Here is a 14,336-nt window from a genome sequence, read left to right on the forward strand (position 1 = left end):
CTGATCTCTCAGAACTATGATCATCTGCTCCACCCAGACCTTAAGTCCCTCTGACAGCCTGGAAGCTCCATGGCTAAATCCTACAGAACTTGTTTGCTCAGAGAAGATGCTTCAGGTTCTACTAGGAAGCAGAAAGTCTTTCATCAGGGACATTCTGGCAGAATGGAAGTATTTCATTATCTGGTCTTCCCAAAAGCATTTATTGGCTATGTGCTTCTTGCTACTTTTTGTTCTAGAGTACTTGCTGCACTTAAAACAGCAGTCAATTAGGGTACGTCTAAACTACATGGCTCCGTCGACGGAGCCATGTAGATTTGTTGTTTTGGCAAAGTCAAATGAAGCCGTGATTTAAATGATCGCGGCTTCATTTAAATTTACATGGCTGCCGCGCTGAGCCGACAAACAGCTGATCAGCTGTTTGTCCGCTCAGCGCGCTAGTCTGGACGCTCCCCTGTCGACATCAAAGCCCTTTGTCGGCAGCCCCGGTAAACCTCATCCCACGAGGAATAACGGGGCTGCCGACAAAGGGCTTTGATGTCAACAGGGGAGCATCCAGACTAGCGCGCTGAGCGGACAAACAGCCGATCAGCTGTTTGTCGGCTCAGCGCGGCAGCCATGTAAATTTAAATGAAGCCGCGATCATTTAAATCGCGGCTTCATTTGACTTTGACTATGTGTCTAATCTACATGCCTCTGACGACACTCTCAAGAGTGACAGTCGCCCGCCCTCTACCCTTGGGACCTCAACCTTGTCTTATCACCTGAAGCCACTGACAACTTGCTTATTACCGTATTACCTCTCCTGGAAGAAAACTTTCTACATAGCAGGACTAATGTTGCAATAAGTTATGCAACTTCAGCTACATAACAATTGCGTAGCTGAAGTTGATATAGCTTAACTAGGCTTTTGGTGTGGTCTACACAGCAGGAAGTACAAGGAAGAACATTCTTCCTCCGACTTTCCTACTCATAAAATGACGGTTAGAGGAGTAAGACGTTTTCTAGCTCAAAATTATTTTGAAATAAAGGCTTGTAGTGTAGACGCGCATTTTGTTATTCCAAATAACTCTATTATGTAGATGTACCTTAAGTGGCTATTACTTCCACCAGAAGAGATTCAGAGATCCATGCCCTGACTTTGGAGTGACTGTGCACTGTGTTCTTTAAGGCTAAGGTGTAGTTGTGTCCTCACCAGCTTTACTTCCAAAGGGTGGTCTCTGAGTTCCATAGTAATCAAGTTATCGTCCTACTGGTTTTCTATCCGAAACCACATATGAACAAGGAAGAGCAAAGGCTTCACTCCGTAGATCAGGGATAGGCAACCTAAAGCCCGGAGGCCAGATGTGGCCCCCAGCTTGCCTGGATCTAGCCCTCAAGGTTCAGGGTTCCCCCTTCCCAAAATTTAGGAGCTCATGCTGGTGCTTCAGCCCTCCCCTTCTCCCCCCCCCCCTTCTTGTGAAGCACACAAGATCTACTAGCCAGGGCTCCCTAGGCTCTAGTGCACAAGGGGAATGTGCGGAGTAACTTTTTCAGTTCTCAGTTGGGATCATGTCAATGAGAGGGCTTTTTTTTGGTTTGTGGTTTTTTTGGTTTGCCTTAGACATTTGGCATGCACAGTCTTTCTACATAGAAAGGACTGCACAGTTTAGGAAATCCATCCTGCTGTTTGTAGATTACAGCCAAGATGAAAAGTTTCCCTTCTCAGCTCAGATAATTCAATCATGGATCATGTCACGTATTTGCATGTGTTACAAACCAGCCACTGTTCCCACCCTAATCATTCATTCAGCAAGGACACAAGTGTCTTCAGCAGTACTTTTAGCACAGATCCCCATTCAGAACATTTGTAGCCCAGCAACTTTGATATTGGTTCTCATTATGCTCTCACTCAGCAGGTTAGGGATGATGCCAGAATCTCTCAAAAAAGAAAAAAAAATACTTACTACCTTTGTGTAACTGTTCAAGATGTTGGCACATGTTCATTCCAAGCCTACCCTCCTACTCCACTTATCTGAGTTGCTGGAAAGAAGGGATAGGGGGAGGAGGGCTGTCACTGTCCTATATACAAATGCTATTGACACATGGTACCAGAGGGTAGTTGTCAAAATCACAGAATCACTTTTAAAAATTTGATACATTTGTTTGCTCTAGATAAGGGCAAAACCCACCATTGTCAGTTGTGATTGCAGACTGAATTGAACACATCTAGTAATACACTACAAGGGTCTGAAAATGTAGTCAGGTTAATCACATGATATACTGGAAGCATGCAGCATACTAGTTTCTCAAAAAATTAATGCCTACTCAACAGCTTTGACTTTAAGGGTACGTCTAGACTACATGCCTCTGTCGTCAGAGGCATGTAGATTAGGCTACCAGACATAGGAAAATGAAGCGGCGATGTAAATAATCGCCGCTTCATTTAAATTTACATGGCTTCCGCGCTGAGCTGACCAACAGCTGATCAGCTGTTTGTCGGCTCAGCGCTGTAGTCTGGACGCACGGGTGGCGACATCAAAGGCATTTGTCAACCACCCAGGTATACCTCATCCCAGGAGGCATACCTGGGTGGTCGACAAATGGCTTTGATGTCGACACCCGCGCGTCCAGACTACAGCGCTGAGCCGACAAACAGCTGATCAGCTGTTTGTCGGCTCAGCGCGGCAGCCATGTAAATTTAAATGAAGCGGCGATTATTTACATCGCCGCTTCATTTTCCTATGTCTGGTAGCCTAATCTACATGACTCTGGCGACAGAGGCATGTAGTCTAGACGTACCCTAAGATAGCCAACAATGATATAAAATCTAAGGGCATTCAAACTCAAGACATCTTTTCTTTGTTTCTTTTTTCATAGGAAATAAGGTCATTACGGAACATGGCATGTGACTTGCTTAAATTCTTTTATAAACAAAAGATCAATGAAGAGTTCAGATGGCGAACTGCTCATGTTTCGTGTATGACATTAGACATTCTACACTGCAAATGTGATAAATGGAGCAAAAGGAAAGAGGTAAGTTGTTGTGGGAACCTACAAACTATCTTGCAGATTCTGTTAATAAAAAGAAGTACATTGTTATCTAATAAGGCTCTTCAGAATAAGGGATTACTACCATCTGCCAACATGAAACAACCACCGTTTTTTTTGCTCAACAAAAAATCCTTGGTGTTCCCCATACAAAAAATTATTGTTTGGTGTTCCTCGACCTAAAAAAGTTTAAGAAACACTTCCATACAGTATATTCCTTGATATGGAGTTTAAGGCTGTTATGTAAAGCTCATGCATGTCTATGGATAGGTTCCCATTGACTCCAATTGGCATTGCATCGACCACTTAACAGTTAGCTCACTAGAGCAGCTTTGTAGATGAGAGCAGACTTATTGTTTTTTCCCTCTTCAAATAAAATATAGCTTTGTTATTATTTGCATAGTTTGTATGAATTAATACGTTTATTGCCTTATCAAAATACAATTGAGGAAAACATGGCCAGTAAGCTAGTCTTCATGAATTAGACTGTGCATCAAGTGCAGCCTGATTCTCTACTGATCCCTGGTTTTTGCACACTAAAAGCAAAGATAGTTTTACTTTCATTTTTAAACTGAATATTTTGGGGACAGCTTATATTAATATCAATAGGAATTTCAGGCATTCAGTTCCCCTTGCAGCAATTAGAGAATGCACTTCAAAGCTTATATACTAATCAGTCATATTATATGACTTTTTAGAGAAAAACAACATTTGATGGTAATCACTCAAGGTACGACTAGAATACGGGGGGGTTTCAGAATAAAACTTTACCACATCCAGGGAACGTGTTTACTTTTTCACTTTTTTTTGCAGAAGAGCAAACAAGCTCTTCAGGACGCCTCTGTATATTCCTCATTTCACAAGGAAGAAGGGGGCTTTCAAAAGAGGGTTTTTTCCCTAAATTTGGCCCCGTTTAGATGGGCCAAATTTCGAAAAAGCCTCTTCCGACAAAAGTATCGGAAAAAGATACTCAAAATGTGGAGTGCATTTTATGTATCTTTTTCTGATAGATTCTCGCAGTCTAGATGTACTCTCTGATAATATTGTTGTATCATAATTTTTCAATTTCATCCTGTAATAGTTATTGGATTTTTACATGCGTTAAATAACCAAGGATTAGGACAGATTAGTACTTACATATGAAAACTTCAAAGCACCCTGGGTGCTACCAGAAGTTGGCAGTTCAGTAGCTGACATACTTCTTTCCAAGTCAAGACTGAGTTCTCTGGTTGTGTGTCTGGGTGTTCTGGCTCACTTAATTAAAAGATAGAAAATAAAAGATAGGAATAAATGGTGAGTTTTCAGAATGGAGAGAGGTAACTAGTGGTGTCCCACAGGAGTCAGTACTGGTACCAGACCTATTCAACATATTCGTAAATTATCTGGAGAACAGGGTAAAGAGTGAGATGGCAAAGTTTGCAGATAATACTAAACTGCTCAAGATAGTTAAGTCCAAAGCAGACTGTGAGGAGTTTCAAAAGGATCTCACAAAACTAGGTGACTGGAAGATGAATTTTAATGTTGATAAAGACAAAATAATATATATTGGAAAACATAATCCCAATTACATGTATAATATGGTGGGGACTATTTTATTGCTTCTATCTAAATCCATAGCACACCCACATCTTGAATTACTCCATGCAGATATGGTCACCTCATCTCAAAACAGATATCTTGGCACTGGAAAAAGTTTAGAAAAAGGCAACAAAACTCATTACGGGTATGGAAAGGCTGCCATATAAAGGAGAGAGTAAAATGAGTGGGACTTTTCAGCTTGGAAAAGAAATGACTAAGAGGGGTTATGATATACGTTTATAAAATTATGACTGGTATGGAGAAAGTAAATAACAGAACTAGGGGTCACCAAATGAAATTAATAGTTACCAGGTTTTAAAAAAGGAAGTATTTCTTCATACAATGCACAGTCAACTTGTGGAACTCCTTGCCAGAGGATGTTGTGAAGACCAAGACTTTTCACAGGGTTCAAAAAAGTACTATATAAATTCATGGAAGAAAGGTCCATCAACAGCTATTAGGAGGATAGGCAGGAATGGTGTCCCTAACCTGTTTGTCAGAAACTGGGAATGGACAATAGTGGATCACTTGACAATTACCTGTTCTGTTCATTCTCTGTGAGACACCTAGCATTGGCCATTGTTGAAAAGCAGGACTTTGGTCTGACCTAGTATAGCTGTTCTTATGTAGGATAGCTACATTTATTGGTAGTTTTAAAGTATTTCTATGCAGAAAGGAACAAAAGTTCATCTCAGTTAACAATTTAAAATATTTTTTACAGATTTGCACAGAGGTTACACAAACCAGGAAAGACACACAAGGGACACAAAACTCCAGGAAAAAATGTTGCCAAGAATTATGTGAACTAAAGGAAACTATATCTAGCCTTAGATCCTGCTGGAATAAATTTGAAAAAGAAATTGCTAGGTAAAAAAAATTAAGATACAGTCCTGTCTTTTCAAAGTGACATTGCTAGACACCTTTGCACTTCACATGCATTCTTCAGGTATCTTTGTCTGCTTACATACATAATTTTTGCAAAAGTCCCGATGAGAAGAACCTATACCTTGTTTCAGGGGACAGAGCCAATGGAGACCAACGAATTGGACTGCAGAAGTCAAAGAAGTGGAACAACACAGTTGGAAGCAAAAAACCAATAGAATGCTATAGCCCCATCTTTATGCCCTGAAAAGTACTTAGACTCTAGCTATCTACAAAATTACTTGGTCATATTTTCTGAGTAGCTTTATATTACTTTAAGATGAAAAGAAACTTGTTAGGTGCCTAGTGTGATAAATAATCTTGGAAATGGCAAAGAAAGCAAAATGTCAAATTATGATGTTTTGTATAGCTACATCATAGATCTAAACAGGTATGGTAACTAAGAATGGCTCCTGAGCCAGTTCTGTTGATGCAGTAATAGTTGAAATACTAGTCTCTGATGGGAACTGCAAGCTACTTTTAAGGCCAAAAAAATGAAACCAGATCTGTGCCATTGAAGGAGAGGGGAATAAATTATCTTAAGCATGTTAAGGAGAGGTATCCATTTTGCAGGGATACAGTACAGAGGTTACTGAAGTAGCTACAGGCAAGACAGAATAAGGTTTATGGAATGGAGAAAAGGGTAGCTCCTGAACGCAGGCAAGATTGGCTGAGTGGAGAAAATACCAGTTTTGTGGATTTAGTCATCACATTTAGGTGCAGGATTATTTGAAACAGCTTACATTAATTTTGATGACTTTTTATGTATATATTTTACATAGTGTATTTAATATAAGACAGACATGACTTAAGATATGAATATTTTCAGAGAATAATATATTGGCATTTTACCAATTAAATGTTTATATTTAATTTTGATGAATGTATAAATATTTATTAATTGCTTATACCTCACAATTTCTTACTTATATATTACTACTCCTTTTGTAACAAAACCCACTTGTAATATATCTAAAAAAATGGTGTCTCTTTTGGTATAATTGCTTCTGTTCTTGTTTTTGGCATATGGAAACATCATTGACGCAGATGGGATAATGTCACCTTTAGTTAAGGTAACTGACTGTCACGTGCTGTACTCACTGCTGGGTGGCACCTCTTTCAAGCAATTAGATCTACATGGTTCACCACCTCTTTTCTTCCCTTGCATTATTGTTACTCTCTTCCCACAGATGGAGTTTTAGCATAGCCACTTTGTGACTCAGGCCAAGCAGTGAAAGGGAGTCTTTCAACATCTCTGTGCCCAAGCAGTGTGAGGCAGGCCTCATGTTTGCGCCCCTATGTCATCCTATAGTGATTCAGGCAGTCTTCCTGTTCACTGCCTCAAGCAACACTACTCTGCAATGGATATGAGGGGAACCTTGCCCTGCCCTGTGTGCTGAATTCAAGCAAGCAGTTAAGTCTGATTGGGCTCATCTGACCTAATTCAGTTTCTTCCAGGCTGATATGAGGAGCAACCCCATCACATTCTTCCCATGATACGATCCTGTTTTCAGTAGTTTTGTAACCTTTTCACGCTATTCAGGCTGAAATTTGCCATGCCAGGTGTCTACTTCAGACTAATATTGCTGCAGGTTTAATACATATAAGAGTAAGTACTTTTTCACATAATGTACAATTAACCCGTGGAACTCTCTGACATAGGATGTGATAACTAAAAGTATAACTTGGTTCAAAAAAGAACTAAATACATTCATGGAGGACAGGTCCATCAATGACTAGTAAGCCAAATTGGTCAGGGATATTAACCCTATGTTCCGGGCAGTCCTAATATGCTGCCAGAAGCTGGGAGGGGAAGACAGAGTGTATCACTCCAGCTGTCCTGTTCTGTACACTCCCCTGGAAGCTCTGGTAATAGCTACTGTCAGAGACAGAATATTGGATGGATCATTGTTCTGACCCAGCATAGCAGCTCTTATGTTCTTAAGGGCTTGAAATTTGGCAACCCTGTCAGGGTTATGCCTTTTGAAGTTAAGCCTAAAAACTCCGCAGTTTACGTACCTTCCTTAGAAACTTAGCAGCTACATTCTCAGAAGATTCAATCTGCACTAAGCACACTCCAGCCCAGGAAGGCAGAGACTGAGCATGGCATGATTAATTCAGTCTTATGCACATGCACTATGATGCAGTCTTTAATTACATTGTTACTCATTTTTTCCACTGGACCCTGCCTCATTCATTTCTAGAGCACTATTAATTTTGTGCATAGAATCAGTATTCTGAAATGAAGAGGCTGTTGTCTATAGGGCCCTGCCTCATTTGTTGCAGATTTGGAAGGTATGTAGTAAAGGCGGGTGACTGTGAAAAGATGGTCTTAATGGCAATGGAAGTTGAATGGCATCCTGGAGAACTGGATTCTATCCCTGTTGTGGGGAAGTGTATCTTTAGGAGGGTTTGGCAAGAGCTCATTGGAACCAGTCGTGTTATGCAGACGCTCATTGCATTGCTAGTGAGTTAGAAATCAGACAGTGAATGAAATGGAATACTGTCAGATTTCTTGGCTCAGAGTGGTTACTGAACATCACACCTAAGGACAACGCTAAGTACTCTGGCTACGTTTAGACTGCAGGCTTCTATCGGAAGAAATATTTCCGGAAGAGATCTTCCAGAAAAACTTCTTTCAAAAGACAGCGTCTACACAGCAAAAGCGCATTGAAAAAGCGATCTGCTTTTTCAAAAGATAGCATCCATATTGATTGGATGCTATCTTGCATTTAAGTTGTGATTACTATGGACGGAGTGGCCACGAGGGCACTTGTGCTTTTTCCTGGAGGCCTCTTCTTTCAAAAAAACCCCTCTTGTCCGTCCACACACGCCTTTTTCTGAAAGAGCTCTTTCAGAAAAAGCCTTCTTCCTCATAGAAAGAGGTTTACTGTTGTTGGGAAAAAAACCTGCATTATTTTGCCTGTCAAAAGAACACAATTGCAGTGTGGACATAATTGTAGTTTTTCCAGAAAAACTGCCGTTTTTTCAGAAAATTCTGCAGTGTAGTCAAACCCTCTGAAAAACTAGACCTGTGTCTCCCAAAATTGGAACATCAAAATAGTGGACTTTTGACATTTTAGCCTTAAGTTATTCATGGAGCTATAAAGTAGGTCTTCAATACTATTACCAAACTAGCCAATTAGCCTGTCATAAGACAGGATTTTCAGGTCTCTCCTCCACATCGGTCTTCTCTCCTGAGCCTCCGGTCTCTCGTTCTGTGTCTCTTTCTCTTTCTCTCAGTTCTCCTCTGCCTCTCTCTCCATCCTTCTCTTTCTCTTCTCCCTCTCCTGCCTCTCTCTGCTCTACTCTGTCTCTGTCGGGGACAAGCATCACAAGCGGTCGTTTGGGCCCACGCTCCCCAAACGGCTGCTTGTGCCACTTGGTCCTACGCAGAGGCCTGGCTGAGCGGCGCAGAAGTCAGCCGAGCGCCATGGCAGGAGGCAACAGTGCCGCCCAGAGGGAACAGCCAGCGTTACAGAGTCTCAGACATTGGGCTACTATATATACGATGATACAGAGGAGATCTGAAGATACTATTGCGTCTGAAGCACTCATTTCACCAGAAGAGCACGATAGAAATGTCCCTGAAGAAGTGAATAATGTTGTATTCAGCACAGGATTGGGATGGTGGCACTAAAATAAAGTCTGGGGCTACATTTTGAAATAGGTGGATAAGCAGGGCTCGACAAATAATACAATCTATTTGCCTGTGGCGAGTAGATTGTAACCCGGAAGAGCCGGGTTTGGGCGATCTGCGCATGCACAGAACTATCTGCACATGCGCAGATCACCGGACAGATCACATGTGCTATCTGCACATGCGCAGTTCAGCGAGCCCTGTGAATAAGTATAATAAATACTGAACTACTCGTTCATTGAAGAGCATGGGTCCCATGAGGAAAATAGCATGTGATCATGTAATTTAAACAAGTATGATGCATACGCATGCAGAATTGCAAATACACATTCCACAATTATTTAACTTTTGAGTGCTTGCCTTCAGAATCTTAACTTTCCTTTAATGTAGATTTTGTGAGCGTAACTTATGTAATAAAAATAACACTACAAACTCACATTTAAAAATGATACAGGGCATAGAATGGGACTAAGAGCTGGCTTCCCTGAAACAGCATGAGCCTTCATTAATTTACAGCTTTGGATATCATTCTAATTGCTTTGCAAGAAATTACTACTCTTTAGTGTTGCAGTGTCTAAGATGGGATTCTGTGACTTCACCAAAGCATAATCTTTCTGTCTGGCCAATGTGTACAGAATACAGGCAATAGCGTTAATTGGCAACATTGATTTCCTCTCCTGCTGCAGAAAGTATGAATCATCATAGTGCTTTACAGATTAAGCTGTTGCAAACTGCAAACTATTTGGAAATCCAAATTTACAGTGGAATACAGCAGAATTCTCCCCTGTGTTTTATATAAGACATTCCTGTTGATACACCTCAGAACTTTCTATTTCCATGGAAGTGCTATTGCTCAACCTGGTAAACTAGCCAATTAGCCCGTCATAAGACAGGATTTTCAGGTCTGTCCTCCACATTGGTCTTCTCTCCTGAGCCTCCGGTCTCTCTTTCCGTGTCTCTTTCTTTCTCTCTCCTCCTCCTACTGCCTCCCCCTCTCTCTCTCAACTCTCCTCTGCCTTCTGCCTCTCTCTATCTCTTCTCTTCTCTTTCTCTGCTGCATAGGGAGCGCGGACCCCAAATGGCCACTTGCGCCACTTGCTCCCATGCGGCGGCCCGGCTGAGTGGTGCAGAAGTCAGCCAAGCGCCATGGCGGGAGGAAACAGTGCTGCCTAGAGGGAACAGCCAGCATTTCAGCGTTACAGTCACAGACATTGGGCCACTATATATATGATGCAGAGATCTGAAGTGTGGATGGTGCAAAGATCAGTCAATAATGGTAGAGCCCAACGTGAAGTAGTTTGATGTTCCATTGTTGTCTTGGCCATGATGGGCCAATTAAGATATCCTGATAGAATCTTGCTTTACTTAGTTTAGAACAGGCCTGGGCAAAATGCTGCCTGTGGACCTGATCTGGCCTGCCAAGCCACCAGATCCGGCCCATGAACACTGCAGGGAGCCCCAGGCAGGTTCCCTGCTTGCCTCACCACACCCACACACTACTCAGAAATGTGGCAGCAGGGCAGTTTCACTTGAAAAACTGAGCCCGGAGGGGAGAGGGAAGCTGCACCCCCTCCTATACTCCAATTCTCTGCTCTAAGTCACAATCCAACCCCCTGTACTGCAGTCTAGTGCCGCAGGTCATGAATACCTTCTTCACGCAAACTCCCTCCCTTACCTCAAGCTCCTTTCTGCACCCAACCTCCATCCCAGACCCCGCACCTCCCTCCATTAATATCAAGGAAGATTGCAGCCCTTGACCACTTTCCAAAATCTTGGAGTGGCCCCCTGTTAAAAAGTATTGCCCGCCTTGGTTTAGAACTTAGGAAATCAAAGTGAATGCAGGAAATGCATACATTAGAACTATTCCCCGGTTCAGGAGAAAAATATCTGTCAAGGATTTGCTCATTAGCAGACACTCAAAGAAAGGGAATACGGTGTTGAGACTGGTGGCAAACAAATCTAGACTAGGGAACCCCCAATGTTTGAAGATATCCTGAATTACCAAGTTGTTTTAGAGACCATTCGTGCATCTGTGATGATTGTCTGCTGAGATGATTTACCAATTTGTTGTGTTCTCTTGATATGTGTAAAGCTTATCAGAGAAAATTATGCAGCAAATCTCATAGCTTTTTCACTTCATTTCACAGGTAAATCAAATGAGTCCCCACTTCTTTGTTCACATCATAAACTGCATCATGTTGTTGATGGCAGCTTGGATAACTGAATTGTAAAGCTGTGGAAGAAATGCTTTTAGGGCCCCTAGTACTGGATAGCATGGGAACTTGTTCTATAGCACCCATGTTCAGAAGCACTTGTCTAGTCATAACAGTCTCTCATAAGAGAGATCCCTGAAGAGGGAGGGAAGGAGGTATATAGGGAAATGATTTGAACAGGACCCTATAGTGTTTTTATTATATGAATCCAAAACCTGGAACCAGGTGCAAGCTGTGAAATTATAAATTCTGGATATTGTCTCCAAACTGTTTTGCTAAGATTAATTCAAAGCTCTCAACTAATAGTCAAACATGTGCTCTAATACATGGCAAACCAATGGTACTTGAGGGGTTCTTTGTTTTCTTATGAGATTTGAAGGTCCCCTCCCCCCCAGTTATGGCTTTGATTAAGCCTGTTGCTGATGATATTGTTACCTCCTTAGGAGGCAAATAAAGGTGATCTGTTAGCTTTGATAATGGAAAACTGGGCTAGAAAATCTTCTTTAAAGTGGCATAACTCTTAGGCTATGTCTACACTGCCCCTCGTGCACAAAAGATATGCAAATGAAGTGAAGCATGGACTATCACTGCACCTCATTTGCATAAGTAATGAAGCTCCATTTTGAGGCTTTTGCACAAAAAGGAGCTGTCTAAAAAAAAGAGGATGAACGGTTCTTGTACAAAAGCCTCTTGCGCAAAAACGGAGACTCATTAATTATGCAAATGAGGTGCAGCAATATTCCACTTTGCCTCATTTGCATATTTTTTGTGCAAGAGGGGACAGTGTAGATAAAGCCCCAGAGAACTAACTTTGGACAGAGTTTCCTTTAATTACCCAATGTTTCATCTATCTGAAAGCTAAATAATTCATCTCCTATTTTAGCTATGGTTCCTTGTGGGAGATAGGATGAACCTAGTGCCAGGTTTAGATACAAAGTGATAATGCTGTTGCAAGAAAGCTCCAGAAGTAGTATTAGACAAATCAAACATGCCAAAGGGCATGTTTGGCCACTTTTTGTCCTTCACCAATAGTGGTTGATATTAGTTTCCTTTGGTCGTCTTGTAGATCTTTGGTAAAAAAGAACCATCATCTTCAACAATTCAAACTGATATGTAGTCTTCATAGCTCGGCAGAATATTCAGAGGTGTGGAACAAAACAGTTTTCTATCCAAAGAGGATAATTTCTTTCTTATCCAGTGGGATAGAAAGTTGAATGCCTGATATCAGTCTTTGAAGAATAGCTACTATGGAGTTTGGTTGAGGAAGCACATGAACATAAGAGAAACCCTTTTCTGGGATTTGATGCACCTTATCAGTCTTTTTAGAAACTGATTGACATGAAGAGGGCTTGGACCAAAGGGAATTAGCTAGTTGCTTGCCATAATCTTTCTAATATGGGCAAAGAGACTTTAAGTTTCATTGCTAGACCATAAAATATTGAAAATTGGGTAGGCAATTTCCTCCAAAGCATCTGAAGCTAAATGGAGGGTCATTGCTATCCTATCCTATCCACTAACTCACAATATTGAATTGCAACCTCAGAGAGGCTGTGTCCAGACTCAGGGTTTTTTTCGGGAAAAGTAGCCTTTTCCCGAAAAAACTTCCCCTGCGTCCAGACTCAAGCCGCGTTCTTTCGAAATTAATTCGAAAGAACGCGGCTTTTCTTTCGATGGTGGTAAACCTCAATTTACGAGGAAGAACGCCTTCTTTCGAAAGTCCCTCTTTCGAAAGAAGGCGTTCTTCAATGTAAAGAGGCCGTCTTCGAAAGAGAGCATCCAGACTCGCTGGGTGCTCTCTTTCGAAAAAGCGGATTTCTCTTTCGAAAGAAGCCTGCAGTCTAGACATAGCCAGAGAGACTAGACTGCTGTTATTCCAACACTGCCATCAGGAGATTAATTGATCTGCAACTCTCTTGAATCCTCAGAACATTCATGGAAGTCCCTCTTGGTATTCCTTTTCTGAGGTTAGCTCCTGTTCAGCAGGCAGGGAATCATCTGAATGCCCTTGATCCATGGCTGAAGAATCCTGGCATATCTATTCCATAGAAGATAGTAGAATTTATTCTAGCCCTACAGAATCTAGTATTCTAGTATGCCAAGAAAACTGAGACTGAGTTAACCAATACAGCCATAGCATCTGAGGAGGCATAAGGTACTCCTGTCAGCTTGTCCAATTCAGAATAGCAGTCTCTGAAGGATACTCAGGAAATTTAGGATCCCTCCTTAGAACACTTCTTCCAGGAAGCAACTGTCGAGTCGACACCCCTGTCAGATCCATCTATCAGATCTGTGAAATGGGAATCCTAAATAGAATTTGTGGAAGAGATTTTCCCTGGTGACCCTATATGGGTTTGAGATGGAAGAGGCAATAAAACTAGGCAACTTTCTCTCTTTTCCAGGTGTCTTGTCTGTGGGATACTGCATTTCTGTTGGATCCATAAAAGGGTACATATACATTTGAATTAGAGCTGTCGGCTCTATTATGCATTGTAGTCCTTTGCTGATAGATCTGCAGCCTTTGATCTCAGGCCCATATACTTGGATACAGATCTGGAACTGGAGTCTTTAATTTCATTCCAAGCAAGCAATAAGAACTGCTAGATAAATGCTTAGCACTCCTCATCCCTGGATTTGCAGTAGATGTTCTGTGCACATTTCATAGATCTATATAACTCCTGTCTGGATCCGAGATGGGTATCTTGACAGAGGTCAGAGCTGAGGATCTCACTGGCAGAACCTCACGTGACTTGGAACAGGAGCCTGGCACCAAAGCTCTTATCATGGATCTGGATGACTTTGTGGATGCAGATGTACACTGAGCTGACTCTGGTCTCTTATTTTTCTGCCAGACCCCTTTGAAATCTTAGATCTTGTACACATAGCAAGGAACAAGTCCTATAGCAGACAGACTCACAGGGTATTTTATCTATGTTTCCTGGCTCAGGGTAAGTGTGCTC

General features: G+C 41.6%; 1 protein-coding gene across 1 annotated transcript in view; it reads left to right on the forward strand.

Annotated features, from left to right (window-relative positions):
* Positions 1 to 12,939, forward strand: part of IL7 (interleukin 7) — a 38,538-nt gene extending 25,599 nt beyond the window's left edge. Inside the window, exons 4-5 of the mRNA XM_075920481.2 lie at positions 2,857 to 3,012; positions 5,327 to 12,939. Coding sequence (XP_075776596.1) covers positions 2,857 to 3,012; positions 5,327 to 5,476 — 306 coding nt within the window. The 3' untranslated portion in view covers positions 5,477 to 12,939. The remainder of the gene's footprint in view (positions 1 to 2,856; positions 3,013 to 5,326) is intronic.
* Positions 12,940 to 14,336: the final 1,397 nt, after the last annotated feature.

This window comes from Pelodiscus sinensis, chromosome 2 (assembly GCF_052426305.1).
Source record: "Pelodiscus sinensis isolate ZL-2025 chromosome 2, ASM5242630v1, whole genome shotgun sequence".
Lineage (NCBI taxonomy): Eukaryota > Metazoa > Chordata > Testudines > Trionychidae > Pelodiscus > Pelodiscus sinensis.